The 19541-nt window shown below is 38.1% G+C and overlaps 1 protein-coding gene across 1 annotated transcript in view; it reads left to right on the forward strand.

The window, feature by feature from the left end:
- Positions 1-19541, forward strand: part of LSAMP (limbic system associated membrane protein) — a 641226-nt gene that overhangs the window by 320163 nt on the left and 301522 nt on the right. Inside the window, exon 2 of the mRNA XM_079766437.1 lies at positions 1487-1719. Coding sequence (XP_079622563.1) covers positions 1487-1719 — 233 coding nt within the window. The remainder of the gene's footprint in view (positions 1-1486; positions 1720-19541) is intronic.

The raw sequence follows: 19541 nt of genomic DNA on the forward strand, positions 1-19541 counted from the left end.
TCAAATGTATCTAATTAATCCCAGTAATATCTGTATGACGGAGAAACACATATTGAGTAATGGAGATACTAAACGATACCTTCATTTGCCTGTCTTTAGGAAAATAAATAGATTGAGAAGAAAAGAAAGACCTGCATATCAAGGCACCCAACTAATTAAATAAGATAATCATGCTAAATAAAATACATAATTCAACCAAAATTAATGGGGTAAGGAGATCTTCTGCACAATAGGAATTTTTAGAAGACTCAGCCTTTCTCCTTATGAAAGATACAAATCAGCCTCTGTATCCCTACTGTGGACAGCCTGTGGGTAGGACATCAATTTCCTCTTTATGCACAGGCGTGGAATCTCTATGTCCGGCTCTTTTGACCTGAGAGGAAACCTGGATTTGATTTAGTTTGGAAAATATAAGGGAATATGGTGTTTTGATTGTTTTGCTGTCATATTCCTGGCTCCTCCTGTCCATCCCTCATGCCCCAGAGTGCTGAGCAGCTGGCTTTGCAGCTGTAAGAGGGTCTAGGACAATCTTCCTGTGGGGTACACATAAATCTTGCCAAAGTGAAACAGAGAGAACTTTTTATTTTTTTCATTCCCAGGTTCTTAATAGAATTGAAGAAAACTGTATCATGTAAAGTATTTTCCCCTTCGTCACTGATCTGTGGTCTTTTCCCTTTTCTTTCAAGTTTCAGGGAGAGACTTTTAGGTTTCTAAAATAATCATTTAAATAAGCGTTTTTCCTTCATCATCCTTGGAATAGAAACTATAAAATTGGTTTCTTCATCTCCCACAAAAGACTGAAATCATACTAATGGGCTCAGAAATGCTGGTAGCAAGCTGTCTCTCCAGCAGACACCTTGCTGCCCTCAGCAGCTGGAAACACACTTAGGCAAGATGATGCTAGCTAACCCTGATGACCTTGACCCAACACCTATCCACCTACTTGGGCTTGCTCACACATGCCTCACTCCTGGGAGTAGGCATTCCAAACTCATACAGATCAGATGCAAACTCTGAAATCTAGTCTAATTCCTACAGTGGTGGGGCATAACTCAAATACACCATCACACAAGAAAATAGCAATGAAAGAATAAGTACAATTCAAAACTGGGTAAATGTGCCACATTATCAATCATCTGATTCTCAAAATTACTTAAACAGATGGAGTTCTGTGTGAATGACCTTTTCCTAGACAAGAAGATAATCCAGTGGGAAATCAATACCCATTTAACTTTGCCTGCATTACTCATACACGGATTGTTTATTGCTGAATTGAATCTAATATAATGATATCTATCCATTGAATGGTAATTAGGTCTTAAAGGAGAACTAGTGATGATATTTAAGACTCTAAGAAAGAACAAGGCAATGGTTCATCCTGCATTAAATATTTTTCTTGACTGGTCTTGTTGAGTCTAATCATGTGAAAAATGAATGCAGATGCAGGCATGGCTAAGGCTCTAATGTTGTTATTCTGCTCTGCCAGGTGCATTGTAGAAGACAAGAACTCAAAAGTGGCCTGGCTGAACCGTTCTGGCATCATTTTTGCTGGGCATGACAAGTGGTCTCTGGACCCCCGAGTGGAGCTGGAGAAACGCCATTCTCTGGAGTACAGCCTTCGAATCCAGAAGGTGGATGTCTATGATGAGGGTTCCTACACTTGCTCGGTTCAGACACAGCATGAGCCCAAGACCTCCCAAGTTTACTTGATCGTGCAAGGTAAGAAAATGATAGGATAGGGGGCGGGCACTGAGTAATCACGTTGTACAAAATACTTGCATAATACTTTCTAAAAATAAAAAAGGAAGACTTTTAAATGTATTTTGGCACTTAAGTATATGTTTTTTCTCTAAAAGTATAGATTTATAATGAGAAGACTAAGGAGAATATAGAGAGTTGAGTCTTGCCACTGTGAGCCAGTACCCTTGGTGAGAATCTTTTCTCCTTTCCCTGAGTGTGAAAATACACAGCAAAGGCTACAGCCATTGGAATAAGATGAAACAGGAACACAAGAACACATATATGCTTCAAACCATGTGAAGTCCACATTTTCACGCTGTTAAGTACTGCGTACTTTGCTGAAGGTTTGATTTTTACCTGTCCCCAGCCTAGATAATATCCCTATCTGTTTTCATGATAGAAAATATTGTTTGGAAAAATGAAAGTTTCCAGAGGCCTTGACATCCTCTCCGCTGGCCAGCTTTCTATGTAGTTTGTGTCTCCATCTAATGGCAAGTTGTTTGTGAGCAAATCCAGTGACAAGAATCTGCAAAGTCATTGGGGAAAATCTGCTTCTCGATCGGGGTTTCCAAGGACACATCTGAGTCATGGTTTTATAGGACAAAAACCCTAAATGGCATACACATGCTCCCAACTATAGCTCTCTAGGGTCCTGTTCCCCATAATTGCAGAATGAGAACAAAGCTGATCAGCTGCACGATTTTATTGCAAGCGAAGTCAAACCACCAGCAATTTCAATCTATCTAACAAGATCTAAGCACTAACAAATATTAGGGCTGTGTTCATGTATTCTTGATTTACAATTTTATGTAAATTTAATGCAAATTAGGCATGGCCCTCAGGGCTCCTGTCAAGATTCCAATGCAGTCAGTGGTGTGGCAAAGTTTGACTGTAGCTTCTATTAATGTGTATGGAATTGATTACTGCAGCATTTAAATTATTGCTCTTCCAACTACTCTGATTAATAGGTTGAAACTGGAGTAAAATACATCAGAGCTGCCTGGTGCAGGGGTGGTTTAGTCATGTGACCTCCATCTTGGTCCATTTGCAATGGCTGACAGCTTCATTTTATTGCTTTTAAAAGGCATGCCTACTGACTTGCAAAGTTCCTTTCACAATCAAAGCATAGAATGCTTTCCATTTACTTTAATAGAAAGTATTTGAGGTACAATAATAAAAGACACCAGGGCTTGGATCTCAGGCAGCCCATTTAAAAATTTTAAATATAACTAGAGAATTGTAAATATGTAAATTTACCATTTCCCTCATAAACACACTCTCTCTTTCTGACACATGCACACACACACACACACACACACACACACACACACACATGCATGCACGCACGCACATGTGCACCTCAAAACCAAAGTTCTACCGCATTGAATAGCAGAGAAAGGGGAGGTATCTAGTTTATTTAAGGTCCTTTAGAACTGATTTTATCTAATGACTTTCTCTCAATTATATTATAAGATTGCTACACAATCAATACCCATACCTTTACAGGTATGAATATCCAAACTTTTAATGTCATTGGAAAGCCACTAAAGGCCACACTAGAAATTTTGTATTGTCATATACTGAATAAAATTGGACAATCTAATTATATTCTTGGTTTCTAAATAAGGAAACAGAAGTTCATTAAATGTAGGTTACTTGTTCAAGATCACACAGAGAATTCAGGGGGGAGTTTGGAGCCAAACCAACCTAGAGTCAAATCTGAAGCACTTTCTACTAAATATATATTTTTAAAATTTATTTCAGAGAGGAAGAGAGAGGGAGAGAGAGATAGAAACATCAATGATGAGAATCATTGATCAGGTGCCTCCTGCATGCTCCCTCACTCCCCCCCCCCCCCCCAGAGATTGAGCCTGCTATCCAGCATGTGCTCTTGACCAGATTTGATCCTGGGACCCTTCAGTCCACAGGCCGATGTTCTATTCACTGAGCAAAACCAGCTAGGGTAGAAGCACTTTCTACTAGAGTGAAAATTTTTATTATGCTAAGTGGCATAACTCAGTCAGAGTTTGATGAACAAAATAGATCCAGAGACACAGAAGCATGAAACAGACTGTTGAATCTCAGAGGGAAGGCAGGGGTGAGTGGGTGGGAAGAAATCAACCAAAGAACTTGTGTGCATATATGCATAACCATGGACACAAACAATAGGGTGGTGAAGGCCTAGGGTGGGGTGTGGGGAGAGGTAGAAGAGATCAATAGGGGGGGAAAGGGGATATATGTAATACTTTAAACAATAAAGATTTTTAAAAAAGAAAAAGAAAAATTTGGAACCCAAAACTAAAAAGAGAAAAATGTTATTATTACTTTTAGAACTACCACATTTATATTTAAGTCTGAGCTCTTAGTGCCAAATGTTCAATGCTCTTTCCTTTATTTCTGATTCAACTATACACTTTTTAACCCAGAGGGTTAGAGCTAGAACTAGATTAGATTATACTGCACACACCTCCATGCCATGTCAGCGCATGTGACATTAACTTAAATTTAACTTAATATTAAAGGATGGAGGTGAACCTACTAAGTGCCAAATCCATATATTCCTTGTTTCATTTAATATTACCAGAGACCTGGTGCACAAAAACTTGTGCACTCAGTGTGTGTGTGTGTGTGTGTGTGGGGGGGGGATCCCTTATCCCGGCCTGTGCCCTCTCACAGTCCAGGACCCCTCAGGGGATATCCACCTGCCAGCTTAGGCCTGTGCTCCCTGAGGGATCAGGCCTAAAGCTGGCAGTCAGATATCCCTCTGGCAGCCTGGGAGTCCTCGGGGGATGTCCATGGGGAGCAGACCTAAGCTGTTAGTCAGACATCCTTAGTGCTGCCACAGAGGTGGGAGAGGCTACTGCCACCGCGGCTGTGCTGGCCAGTTATGAGCCAGCTTCTGGCTGAACAGCGCTCCCCCTGTGGAAGTGCACTGACCACCAGGGGGCAGCTCCTGCATTGAGCGTCTGCCCCCTGGTGGCCAGTGCACATCACAGCGACCGGTCATTCCCGGTAGTTCCACCATTAGGGTCAATTTGCATATTACCCTTTTATTATATAGGGTTATAACTTTATTATAAAGATGCAAAAACTCAAAGGGATAATTAGATGCTTGCTGAAGACTCCCTGTTGGCTGAGAACAGGGTTTTAAACCCATATCTGACTCAACATGTTATTGAATTTTAGTCTTAACCATATTTCTTTGAAAGAGAAAATTATCAACAAAGCCTGTACTTATAAGGGGGGTGAAGAAAGGATTGTCTCTTCCTTGAGCCTGAGTCATGAAAGGTGATTTTCTTGGACATTTATATGGCTGTTGGCATTTGATCTTTAGCACAAGATGACCGAACCTCTTCCCCCTAGGACACTTAACTTTGTTATTATGTGAGGTATTCCATCCCTGTATGCTATTTATTCATGCCTCTTCCTACTTCCTGCTTCAACTCTACATGTTTCTACCACTTCAAATATTCTGCTTCTAGGTCTGACTGGCCTGTCTTTCCTCCAATTCCACAGCACCCTCCTTCAGAATACATGTTTTTTTCTAGTTTTTCAAACTTGCTCAACTTCCAAGGTTTCTGCAAATCCAACTTAACTGATTATTGAGTAAACTAGAGGCCCGGTGCATGAAATTCATGCACTAGGTGGAGTCCTTCAGCCCAGCCTGAGCCCTCTCGCATTCTGGGAGCCCTCAGGGGATGTCCAACTGACAGCTTAGGCCCGCTCCCCACAGTCAGAAATCTTTAGGGCTGACACAGAGTCAAGAGAGGCTCCCATCACTGCTGCTGCACTCACCATCCATGACCCTGGCTTCTGGCTGAGCAACACTCCCACTGTGGGAGCGCACTGACCACCAGGGGGCAGCTCCCGAATTGAGCATCTTCCCCTGGTGGTCAGTGTATGTCATAGCGACCAGTCATTCCACTGTTTGGTCAATTTGCATATTAGCTTTTTATTATATAGGCTATTGTATTCTTTTTCTCTACCAACCCTTTGAGAACACCCATGATGCTATAAGATATCACTGAAGAATAGCAGTTTAAAAGTAGGCTTTTCATTCATGCTGCCTAGTTTGAACCTCAACTTTCCTTCTTGCTACTTAAATAAATATGGGGTAAACCATTCAATTTCTCTAAGGCTTAGTTTTGTCATATGTAAAATACAGGTAAAGTTAAAATTTTAAATCCTCTGAATTTATTGTAAGGATTAAATTGGATGATCTATGTAAGTTCCTAACTCAGTGTCTGGGGCTCATGTGTTCTCAGCCAATAGATGATGATGATGATGATGGAAAAGAAGACAACTATGATGCTGTTGCTGCTGCTGCTACAGTATCTCTCATAAGGTTCACTTTGGCCCTGGGGGTGCTTCCCACTGTCTAACAGCTGCTACCCTTGTCTGTTACCTTTATGGTAGGCTCTCTCAGCTTTTATATTGTATCACTCCAGTCTTTTTTTCTTTATTTGTCCTTTTTCTTAGCATCCAGTCTTTAGCTTTACTTCTTTAGGATTCTAAAGACTTCTTAGACCAGCATAGCTTCTAAGTTCTTAGCTACATTTATTAAGGATGTTTGAGGAGAAAATGTTACCTTTTTTCTCTGTTTTTTTTTTTAATTGAATTTATTGGGGTAACATTGGTTAATAAAATTATATAGGTTTCAGGTGTACAATTCTATCATACATTGTCTGTATATTGTAGTGAGTGTTCACTACTTCAAGTCAAGACTCCTTCCATCACCATTTATCCCCCATTTATACCATCCTACCTCTCCTCAACTCCCTTCCCCCTGGTAATCACCATATTGGTGTCTTTTAGATTGGTGGGACCTCTCCATGAATTTCTGATTAAGTATTTTGGAGGTGATGCTTGAGAATAAATATTCCTAATAAGTTCCCAGGTGATGCCATGCTATAGGTACAGGGATCACACTTTGAGATCCAGTGCTTTAAAAGAATTGTGTACCTTCAAAACATCTGGAAAATAATCCTGCATAATTTCATTTGGTTTCAGACAGTGCTACAACCACAAATACTTCTAAAATGAATATTTTTGGGCATGGGACAGAAAACAGGTAGATTGATAACTACTTTAATTTTCTTACTAACATCTTAGGACTTCCAAGTCTTCTTACTTACCTAGCCTAGTCCTGTGGAAATAAAATCTTCTCCTCTCTTTCCAAACTGTTCATTTTCAAGTATCAAAGCTGTAAAAAATAATTTTAATGGTTGATACATAAGAACTGTTCTAGACTTCAAAATCTTCATAAAATTTTAAGTAGTATTTGCACTCCCTCAGATTTCTCCTGCATTCTATTTCCCCTGGTGCATCCTTTTTTCCCTTTTATATGTATTTCCACCATGTTAGTGACTATTCGACATCTCCAATATTTTATCTCTTATTTCAGTGATTAATTTTCACAAATAAACTCTTATCAGTTCATGAGGGTCATTACATGTAAAAATATGCTGTATTGAAATAAATACCTGCATGGTCTGCTAAACTCAATCTTTAGCTACATGACATCTCCACACACCTTCTTCATATGAAAATATACATATCAATAATGACTTTGGGATCACTTATGATCACTGGTATTAAATGTTGCATCAGTGGAAGCCAAGGCTTTTCAAATATATATAATGAGTAATAAATAAAAACCTCTATTTTTATTTATTACTCATTATATATATTTGAGATAGTAAATTGTGGGACCCATTTCTAAAGCCATATATTTTGGTTCCTATGTAATCTTCTTTATAAATTCTAAGATCAAAGATTAAGAAAACATCACCATTAACTTCAATAAAATAAACAGAGTACATTGGTATCATTCCATTAATAGTGCCAATTTCTTACCCTGCTATGGTTTCCTGGTTTTTCTGATTCCACAGTGGCTTCACCAATCTTAATTCCCACCAATGGTGCAAAAGTGATACCTTTCCTCCACATCCTCGCCAACACTTGTTGTTTGTTGATTTATTTTTTTAACATAATTTTATTGATTTCAGAGAGGAAGGGAGAGGTAGAGAGAGATAGAAACATTAATGAAGTATAGTGAGGAAACAGCCCAACCTGTGCCAGGACCCCCAAAGGAGGGTTTCTGAGTGAGATGTGACCACTACGGGGCACAGGGTTCATAAAAGAAGGGCATCTAAGTGGAGAGGCTGTCATGAAGGTTAGCACATTTGGCTACATTTAAGGTAATTGAGAAAGGTAGTAAATATATTGAGGATAGTGATAACCAGTTTCTCACTGTTAGATAAGTATAAATATGAAAAGGGAAAAGCTAAAATGAACCCTGTGTTGTTCACTAGTGGATTGAAATTGGAGTTATTAGTGTTTATTCATGAATTTTAATAGAAGATAGATAGATGATAGATAGATAGATAGATAGATAGATAGATAGATAGATGTAAATATGTGTCTATATTTCCTAACTATGCCCATTGAGAGGGACTTGGAATACTTATACCCTAGTAGCAATGAGCATACCTAGCATCCAGATATTGATTTAACATATTTTGGTGATTCATTTTATAGAAAGAGATAGACAGACAGGCATCAATTTGTTGTTCCACTTATTTATGCATTCATTAGTTGATTCTTGTATGTGCCCTGACCAAGCATTGAACCCACAACCTTGGTTTATCAGGACAACGCTCTGACCTACTGAGCTACCCATCCAGGGCCTGATGTTGCTTTTAAAATATCACTCTTCACTAAAAGGAACAAGCCTAACTTAGAGAAACAGATGATTTCAGGGCTGGGCAAGGAAGAAACAATGAGTTTGGAGCATCTGTTGTATCAGAAAGTAAGAAAGTCCTCAAAGAAAAATAAGGCATTCCAAAAGTATACAGAAACCAGCTTGAAAGGGACTTCTACTGGCCAATTCTGGGACAAGTAGTGTATAAAAATATGTAAAAGCAATATAATACAACACTGGGATAATTTAAGCAATTGTAATTAAAAATGAGAGTGTAACTCTTTCTCATAGTAGAATGCCAGCTAATCAAAGTAGAAGTAATGATGGAATTTGAAAAGTATCATCTAGCAACCAGTGCAGAAATAATTAAGGCAAGAAACATAAATGGATTATAAAACTAGTTGGTAAAAGTAAACTAAGGACTGAAATTTTTACATAATCTCAAAATAGCTCTCTATAAACTACTTATTAAGTACCAAGGGAAAAATTCTAAAAAGTGCAAAATTGAAGAAATCTAGCTGACACCACTCAAAGTTATCACTGCAAGTAATGGGACAAATTGGCCTCATGTGCCAAATGATAGGATGCATGAGCAGAATATAGCATCACTTCTGTAATATGTCTATCAAAACCTGAGTCTAATCATAAGAAGATATTGGGTACATCAAAATGGTGGGACATTCTATAGAAAGACTGGCCTGTTAATCTTCATAATAAAAGTCAAGGTCATGAAAGTCAGGAGAAACTGAGGAACTGACTCAGATTGAAGGAGACTTGGTAACTGGGTAAAATATGTAATCATACATTGGGCCATTTTCTAGAAAATACATTATTGGGACAATTGACAAAATTTGAATGGAGTTTTGGGTAAAGAGTATATGGGAGTTCTTGTATTATTCTTGCTTTTTTTTTTTCTGTGAATCTGAAATTATTTCAGAAAAAAATAAAACATATATAATAATACTTAAGGTAGATATTAGGATTAAGTACGAGTATGAATCAAATCCAAAATTATATTAAATAAAGCATTATCAAAAAAGATTGTTTCAAACATAATCCATTATAAAGAAATGTATGGATAAAATATATTACATCAAAAAGTTAAAGGGGAAAAATCATAAATCCCTATAACCAACAAAAATACACATAATTAAACCAACCTCTATTTTTATTTATTACTCATCAATTTAGTGAACTAAATATATAGGATATCTTTCTTAACATGAAAAAAACCTGGATAATTCAGCAGAAATACAGTAAAATAGGAATAAGGCAAGGATACTGACAATATTTTTTTATTATTTAACATTATTCTGGAAGTTTTAATCAATTAATGGGACAATAAAAAGAGGAAAAATATCAATACAGAAAATACGAATAAAATTTTTCAAACTGCCTATTGCCAATTTACAGAATGAACCATAGAAATAGCAAACATATGATAAACTATTAAAACCTTACTAATAATTAAGGAAAGGCAAAGTAAAACAGCACTAAATTGTTATTTTTTTAAACCAATAATACTGGGAAAGGATTAACAAAATGTGGCTAGCCCAAATTGGCAAGTTGGTAGGAAAATTAACACTTTCATATCTCCCTGTGGAGAGTGTAAATTAGTGAAAACTTTACTAGGGAAATATAAGGATGTCTATCAAAGTTTTAAAAAAGATTTGTATCATTTGACCCAGTAATTCCACGTCCATGAATGTGTAGAAAGAAAATCCTTTGAAATGCAAATACAGCTTTTTATAAAAAGTGGTCATCAGAGAATTATGCATAAAGAAAACTATGAAAAACACCCTAAATATTTAGAATAAGGAATGAGGAATTAAACTAATTTCATAAAAAGAAATACCATTATGATGGACATTATTGGTTGCTCAGCATTCAAACCTCTTCCCTATGTTGAGGAACTTCTCTCCTTTTAGGATTGTTAAGTTTAGACATTACCAACCAGTGTCAAAGCTGAAACAAAATTCAGACACCCTCCACATTAGGGACTGGACATGAGATGCAGGCCTTGAAACTTCCACCTGCTGCAAACTCAGGATTATTAATAGACATTTGATACAAGAAACTTGGGACTAACAAGAATCTGTTAACGTACTGGTGGCACCATTAACAGTGAGTTTATGGGGGGGGGCTTATATCACTGATGTTTCACCTGCCAAAGTTTGTTCACATACCAACGACATTAAAACTTTGTTACATAGTTTGTTTTTAAATCACTTTACCAATTCTCTTTATTTTATACATTTACATATGTGAAGTCAAATTTATTCATTTTTTTTAAGCTTTTTAAACTAACTTTTATGTTAAGAAAGCCTTCCTCACTTTGTTGAGATTCCTATTTATTGACAGTTCTTCTAGCCTTTTCCTTTATTTTCTACTTTTAAATCTCTTAGAGAGCCAGTATTAATTTTAATGAGTGGCTGTTCAGTAAAAATATAATTTTATTTTTTCTTTAATTAATTATTTATAACCATCTGTTGAATAATTATACTTTTTCATAAAATAAAATAAAGCCAAAAGGATATAGTTGTGTGAAAGGAGGAAATAAATTTAATATTTCCAGCTAAAATTATTACTAACCTTAAAAAGCTCTTATATATTATTAACTAGAGAACTGGTGCACAAAATTCCTGCATGGGTAGGGTCCCTAGGCCTAGTTGGTAAACAGAGCCAATTGGGGCCTTCTGGCTGCTGGCCAGGGCCTCCCTTCGTTCTGTTCCACCCCCTGGTGGTCAGCACATGTCATAGCAAGCAATCTAACTCCTGGTCGAACTCCCCAGGGGACACTTTGCATATTAGCCTTTTATGTGTATAGATAGATGAGAGAAATATGAGCACTAATAAAGTTTGATAAGTTGTCCAGTTATCTGAAGAAATATATAAAATCAATAGTTTATAATAAACACATAAAATATACTATAAAATGGCCATTCACAAAACTTCAAAAATATAACGCAATTAAGAATGATTTAAATAAGCAATGTGGAGAACCTGAGTGAATAAGTTGATAACATTTTACTTGGGAGAATAAAATAAAAGGTTGTTGTTGTTTTGTCAGTTTGGTGGTCTTTGTTGTTTTAATAGAATGGAAATATTTAATTCTTAAATGGCAACACAAATAATGTAAAATAAAAATTTTCCCAAAGTGCAAAGAATTTTTGGTATGTCTGTAAAACTTATTAATGCTTAGATCCAGGGCCATGTTGGTGGTGGTAAAAGCTGTGCCATCTTGTGTTGAGATTCACCAGCACTCATGCCCCTAATATGATGTTTGACACGATTCTGGTTTTATAGGGTTCCCAGAGATGTGAGTGGCAGTAAGTTCCCTTCTACACAAGGCAGCCAGAGATGTTTTTTGTTTCTTCTAAGAACTCTGAGTTATACAAGTCAGCAACTATTAACTATCATGCTTTATAAAACATTATATTACATTTTATGACATGATGAAAATATTCACACTATATGGTTAAGTGAAGTGGTAGCTTACAAAACAGTATAATCTATAACCTCAATTTTGTAAACTATTACAAATAGGCACTCAAATCATATGCACTCATGGGAAAAAAGATAGAATGAAGTAGATCAAAATAGTTTTTACAGCAGTTCTGTAAATATCTTTTTGTAGATAAAAAAGTCATTTTGTAGGTTAAAATGTGTGTATGTGTGTGTGCATGTGTGTGTGTGTGTGTGTGTGTGTGTGTGTGTGTAATGACTGCAGAAAAACTTTAAAAAAGTTAAAATAATAAACTCATGGTTATTGAGAGGACAGAGCCAGAAATATTTTTAGAGAGCAAATATGATTCCTTCTCCCTCCATTTTATTTATTTTTCCTCTTCGACCTTTGATCATTCCCTCACCCATTTGTTTTTCTATGTATTTTTTATCATGGTGGAAGCAAATTTATAAAATAATACATTATTAAAATGATAAGGCCTTAATTTCATACTATTTGCAAGTATATACTCTTTCTAAAAGAAATAGTATAGGTTAAAGCTACATACACACACACACTACAAAGTTTAGGGAGGAGGAACAAAGACATTTTTTGTAAGTAGGACCTTGTCAACTCAAATCAATTAAAACTATAGAATAAACAATTTCCTGCATAAGATTTCTAAGTCCCATACTGATTTCAAAACAAAGACAAAACAACAACAAAAACAACCCTTCTGCTATTTCTTAGATGCTGCTATAAGCACATACTGTATTTATTTGTCTGTCTACCCAAGCTGGAACCCTCAGTCTGACATTTTAGTGGCCTCCTTACTGGCACCCTAAATTCAAGTCCATCTGATCTTATCTTGTATGACCTCCCTAGTCCCTAGCCATGAACAACTTTGATAATTATTTCCCCCTCTTATCTAAAGGTTTGTAGGAAATGGGATATCATAACATGTTATTGAGCACTCTACAAAGTCTTGCTAGCCTCAGCGGAGTCCTCATGCTTTCTGGAAATCTCTCCATTCATCATTGGCTGATTTTCAACCCAATTGCCTAAACTAGCTTTCCCTGGTCTTTTCTTTATTCTGTGTTCACAACCTTCCATTGTCCCTCCCTTTCTAAAGAGCCAGTCTTTTCATGCCTATCTCTTTGATTTCTTTTTTTTTTTCCTATTTAGTCACACTACTAGTAATTCCCTTTTTTCTTGCAACACCTTTCTTTCTTATTTCCTGAAATTATGCTGCATCTTGTTCTTTCTGTTCTTTCATATTTCCTGAAATTATGCCCCATCTCAGTGTTCTTTCTGCCTCTCAGACTATGTCAACTTGGAATCCTTTGGTTGTATGATCTTACTTCTGTATGTTTTGCCAGAGCTGCCCTAGCTTCTTCCTTTTCATGTTTTGTCTATCGATGATATCATCTGTAATGTAACATCTATGTAGTTTGATTCCAAGCCTACATCGCCAGTTTTGTCTTTTATTATTTTAGTGAGGGCGGGGGTAGGGAGGAATCCTAGTCCAGAAATACCTTGCAAGCATTTCTTTCTATCCACCAGGCAGTTTATATTTAATGTGCTCAAGTCAAAATTATTCATTTCCTCTAAAGTATCTCCTCCTCTCCCTTCTGATATCTTTATTTCCGAAAATGGTGTAGTTGATCTTTCTGAAAACAGGATTATTTCTAACGTCTCCATCCCCATCTACTTCTGCCATTCAATCAGTCACACATTTTTGTGAATAATACTTTCTTACATTCTCTAATTTAGGCCCTTGCTATCTCTTTCTCATATTTTCCCTTGCTTCCACATTTCTGTATTCTAAACTGTCCTAAATATCACTTGCAGATATTTGTGAAATATAGCTCTAATATTAACATTTTCTGTCTCAAAAACAGTCAAGTTCTGTTTTTTCTCCAGCATATTGCTCCAAACTAACTTTTCCATATGTGCATACCCTATATCCTGGCTAATCAAATTCTTCCACCAAAATTACGAAGGTAGAGCTCACCAGGCATTGAATGTGAGAAAGATTTCAGGCAGAATTAGGGGGAGGGGGTGGCCAATAAGCTGGAACATAGTAAGCCAGGAATGGTGGGAAGCAAGAGGATGCTGCAAAGGGACCCAGAGCCTTCTAGGTATGTTAAGATTTTATTTTGTCTTGCTTTTGGGGCAATGTATTTGAGTATTTCATGTATGACTGGAATCAGTTGAAGGTTTTAAGCAGGGGAGAAACAAGTCCCCATTGAGGTTTTTTAAAAATCACCCTGCACACTCTATGTAGAGTGGTTTCTTCTCTCTGATGGCTTATTTGATCTTATCATCCGCAAGCAAGCTCTCTCTCCTCTAACCGGCAGCATTTTGTCTCCTTCTGAGCACATATCACCTTCCACTTTATAACCTGTCCATCTGAATACACATCTTCTCTTCTCCACCCATTAAAGCTCCCAGCATGCACAGACTGTGCTTTGTTTCTCTGACACACTACACACAACTTCAGAAAATAGAAAGCTCAGAAAACACTTAATAATAGATTAGTAGCCTTAACTTTCTAACAGTAACATCTAGGTTTACAGTGGAAGGTGGAGTCATATAAAGAATGTTGACTGTTGATGAAAATCTTAGTCTTTTTCATTGTAGTTCCTTATCACCCCACCTTGGCATGGAAGGAGCAAATCTTTGTAATTATCTGTTCTCTCTGTCTTTGAAACAGCAATAAATCTCATCAACTTCTTTATTAGGATGGAATGAACATCATCCAAAAAATAATTATTGAGTACTTTAAATTTTCCAAAGAAACATGTCAGTTTTCTCATATAGTATTTGCTACAATGAGAAACCATTAAAGCTGAAAATAAACTTATTATTTTCTACCAAATATCCAGTCAGAAGAACTGAACAGCTATTACAACAAAAATAAGAGCACTTTAGATGGTTCTAAGGCTGAGAAAGAGGAGTAGATATAACTTTCCTGAATGCTGATTGGTTGCTGAGCAGATAATGATTTTTGGTACATTTTAAGTTACTCTTTGAGATGAAATAGTTTATGGAGGGGGAAATGGGATTGTTCTTTAATATCTTGAAGCATCTGAAAACCTATGCAACTTTCATTGATCTGCTTTCTGCTGGATAAAACTGCTATTTAAAATCAATGACATATTACTTCTCTCAGAATGCCTCCATGGTTGTAAACCATTCTTTGTTGTTTGTTGAGAAGTAAATTTCTTATTCATGCTCCCATTAAACTGGAGTTTCCATAGATTTTGGGGGTATCATAGGTTTGTTAATATTCACTCTATCTTTCATCCTTCTCCTCATCTGACTTCCATTTTATAATCACTTGGGATAACTTCAGGGTCTGGAATTTTCTGGGCCCATATACTTCAATAGTCTTCAGAAAAAGAAAAAGAGTCAGTGAACCAACTACCAAACTGCACATTGCTCATCACCCATATCCCAGTAGAATACTCACTAATAGTTTTTTGTTTTGTTTTTTAATAAAGAGAAACAAAAATATCAGCTGATGTTTTTATTTTGTTTGGTTTGGTGGGGAATGAAGAGGGCTGCAAATTTTTTTTTTAATGGCAAGGTACAGAAAAGTATATGTCCAGAGGATAATAAACTCCTTATATCCAACTAACTCAGGTCAAAAATTATACTAAGCTATTTCATAGCCCTAAAAAAAGAGTTCTTTAATTGAGTTAAAAGAGGGAGAAAACCTGTTCAAGAATGTAGCCTGGCCAAATGGCCCATGATTGATGGGGCAGCAACAACCAGGGGGTATTTGCTGATTCACCAATGCCAAGCCCTTAGAGTGATTTTGCTGCCTGTGACAGCTGGCATTCTCTATTGGAAGGCTGTATCTGTATACATCTGTGATTTGCATATTTATATATCTCGGCTGCTGTCTGAGATCTGAATTCCACAACAGTGTGTATAAGCTGTACAGTCTTAATGCTTGAGTGCCTGTGGGCATGGGCTGGTAGGATAGGTTTGGGTAAAATTATAATTTTAGGATAATGTTTTGCAGGTTAGCTGGTAATAGCACATTTTTGTTCATCTTCCTCTTCATCAGCTTCACTAATTTTTTGAAGTATCTCTCTGCATGGGCTACCATTTGAAGCAGACACATTATGTGCTCTCTAGGAGGCTACAAACTCAGATATTAAGGCATCATATATAGATAGAAAGGAAGATATTAAAGGAATATATTTAGTCAAATTGAAGCCCAAAGAGGGAATTATGAGATTCGAACATTGGAGGGGGTTACTGATGCTTTTCCCTAAGTTGGAGAGGACTTAAGCAGGTAAGAAGTCCTCAACAGGGCAGATACATGAACTCCAAGGTGGGTGTAATGCGATTGGTTGGGGGCCTGGCCATTGTCCCATGATTGCCCCGCAGAGGGAGGCCCAGGGGAGGCCCAGGCCACTGGCTGGCAGGGCAATCAATAGGGAGACTCCAAGATTGCCCCAAAGAGGGAGGCCCAGGCCACTGACTGGTGGGCTGCAGCAGGTGGGTGGGGTCTCCCTCTGTGAGGGAAGCCTGGGTCCGGGTGCCAGAGGGAAGCCGGTGCTGGCAGCTGGGGGAAGGAAGGCTTACTATTGCACACATTTCGTGCATCGGGCCTCTAGTGTCATATAAAACATTTTAAGGTAGTTGATGAGAATTTTAGTCTTTGCTCCATGTGAGATTGAAATTTCTTAAGGTCATAGAAACAATATTAAGAGAAATATATGGTTTGCTTTACAATTTTAAAAATAAGAAAGTTTCTTAAGATCAAAAGGCGTTAATTTGGTAAAAATGATGAGCAGGATCTTCAGTGTGAGAAAAGATAATGAGAAGTAGGATGCTTTGAAGGTAGTTTCTGTAAAACAGTGCTAGTGTCAGGAAGGGGGTATTTAGAATTCAATTCTAATGGAAGGAGATGGAACAATTTTCTTTTAAAATGAATGAAGACCCAGCTGGTGTGCTCAGTGGTTTAGCATCAACCTGTGAACCAGGAGGTCATGGTTTGATTCCCAGTCAGGTTGCTGGCTCGATTCCCAGTGTGGGGTGTGCAGGAGGTAGCTTATCAATGATTTACTCTCATTATTGATGTTTGTATCTTTCTCTCCCTCTCCCTTCCTCTCTGAAATCAATAAATTAAAAAAAAACACCTGTAAATATCTGGCAGAAATATTCAAATTTTATCAGAAAACAATTAAGAGTTTAAAAGTGAGCCTGTTTCCTTCTATCATATTTCCACCAGAGCATCATGGAATGTTGTGGTAATGTGATAAGTCCCACTTTGAAGAACCCACTCTATGTACCAGACACTCAAATTCTCTATCTATAATCTTCTCTCAAAGCCTCTAGAGTGAATATTTTCAGTCCTCTTACAAACAAGATAATGAAAACAGAAAAACTTAAGTAACTCACCCAATTTCACACAACTAATATGTAGTAGTGTCATAATTCAAACTCTGGTCAGTCTAATTCCAAAAGTCATTTTTGTTTCTTTGTTTGCTTATTTTTCTAACACTCTGCTTCTTTGAGCACAGAGAAGACATATAAAGAAAAAAATAGCAATCCATTCTCTTGGGAGTATTTAATTTGAGTTGGCAAGGAGATAGCCATCTGGAGATGTTGCTTAGATAAAGTACTTGCTCAGATGGTTTTTTTGCATACCTGTGAAATGTGTTGTATTAGGTACTACAGTCTCATGGAAGGAATGGAGTGGATGAATAATTTGATTATGATAAAAAAAAATAGTTCATGCTAACAGTGACAAAAGTAAGGATGAGCCACATGCCTAGTCTGTATTTATTTTCAGTATTGCCTATGAGTACAGTACAGATCAGTGGAACTGAATTTTGATGGCCTAGATAGCGACAGCAAGGAACAATTTTCACAAATGTTGACCAAATATAGGAAAAAACTGAATATGTAATTCTGAAAAAAACTGAAGATGTAATGTCTTTGACGTGTTACTATCTTGTGAAATAGATAGCATAAGTGATATATAAATCTCCTTGTTTTGAATCATCATTAATTATCTTCTTACTTGACTTGGCATGGACATAATTTGAACACTCTTTCAGCATGATAGTAATATAGTCCGAGTGAACAACTATTCGCAGAATGCTTTGCAGGCTTACTCAGAAATTCCAAAGTGAATACTATCCACCTGTCTACAGGGTTCATTTCTTTTTATTGGAAACTAGTAGCCCTGTGCATGAATCCGTGTGCCATTAGCTCTCTGTGGTGCCTGGCAAGCATTCCGCCAGGCCGCTCACGCTGCCCGCTCTTAGCGGCCGTCCCCCCCCCCCCACCCCATGGGACTGGGGAACTCCAGAGGGGCTGAGAACACTGGGTGCTGCCATCGTTGTAACGGCAGTGATGGTTAATTTGCATATTACCCTTTTATTAGATAGGATATTATTTTAAAAATAACTAGAAGCCCAGTGCATGAAAATCATGCATGGGTGTGGCCCCTAGGCCTGGCCAGTAATTGAAGCGAGAGCATCTGGCATGGAAGGGCAGGTCCCAGCTGACCTCTGGGCCCTGGGCAGCACCTGGGCCCCCAAGCCCCCACGCACCCCCCTTTGTCTGAGTCACATCGCTTGAGTCCCCACATGGAGATGTGGTAAATGCGGCAGGACGCTGTGGGCTGGGGTGCAGCATGGGCCTCTGGGCCACCCAGCAGTGCTGCATGGAACCCAGGTGGGCAGCACGGTCTCTCCTGGCCAGCCGTGCAGATCGGCTCCTGTGCGAACCCATGGGGAGCCCGATTGGTCCCTGCAGCTGTGATCCAACTCACCCGGAAGCCCATTGGGGCTGGCAGTGCCTCCACTGCCACCCGCTGCCAGCACCTCGTCACTGATGCCTACCATGTTATGCGCTGCCCCCTGGTGGAAAGCACACATCATAATGAGTGGTCGAACTCCTGGTTGAACTCCTGGTCAAAGGGACAATTTGCTTATTAGGCTTTTATTATATAGGATTATTACTACTACTATATTGAAACTGACATTTAAAATATTTGACTAAGGACCTGCCGAAATCCCAGGCTTAGCCATAAAGATTTAGTATGTAGTGGCTTAAGAGCATATGTTTTAAGGTAACAATATCTAATAATCTAATAAAAGGGTGATATGCAAATTAACCGTCACTCCACAACAAAGGTGGTGGCACCCATAGCCACAAGATGGTGGTGCCCAGTCCTCTCAGCCCTGCTGGAGTCCCCCAGTCCTGCAGTGTGAGAAGCCTGGCAGAATGCTTGCTTCATCACCGTGGTGACGAGGCAAGCATTCCACGCCGGGCCGCAGATGAGCCTCTGGCCATGCCAGGGTGCAGAACGCTTATGTTGTCACCCCAGCAGTCATGCCTGGATGCGAATGGGCTTCTGGGCCACGGAGAGCGTCTGGTGGCCAGGCCCCGCAGAGAGTTACTGGCACATGGATTTGTGCGCAGGGCTACTAGTATGAATTATATTTCTCTCTGACTCATTTACTAGCTGTGTAAATATAATGCATATTACATTATCCTTTGTGCTTTAGTTTACTTTTTTTCTATAGTAACACTCTTATACATGTTTGTGTATGAGTGTGTGCATTTGTAGACATTAGGAGAAATTGTAATCCAAAGCCTTTACCACATTACCTGACAAAT

This window comes from Cnephaeus nilssonii (assembly GCF_951640355.1).
Source record: "Cnephaeus nilssonii genome assembly, chromosome: 3".
NCBI lineage: Eukaryota > Metazoa > Chordata > Mammalia > Chiroptera > Vespertilionidae > Cnephaeus > Cnephaeus nilssonii.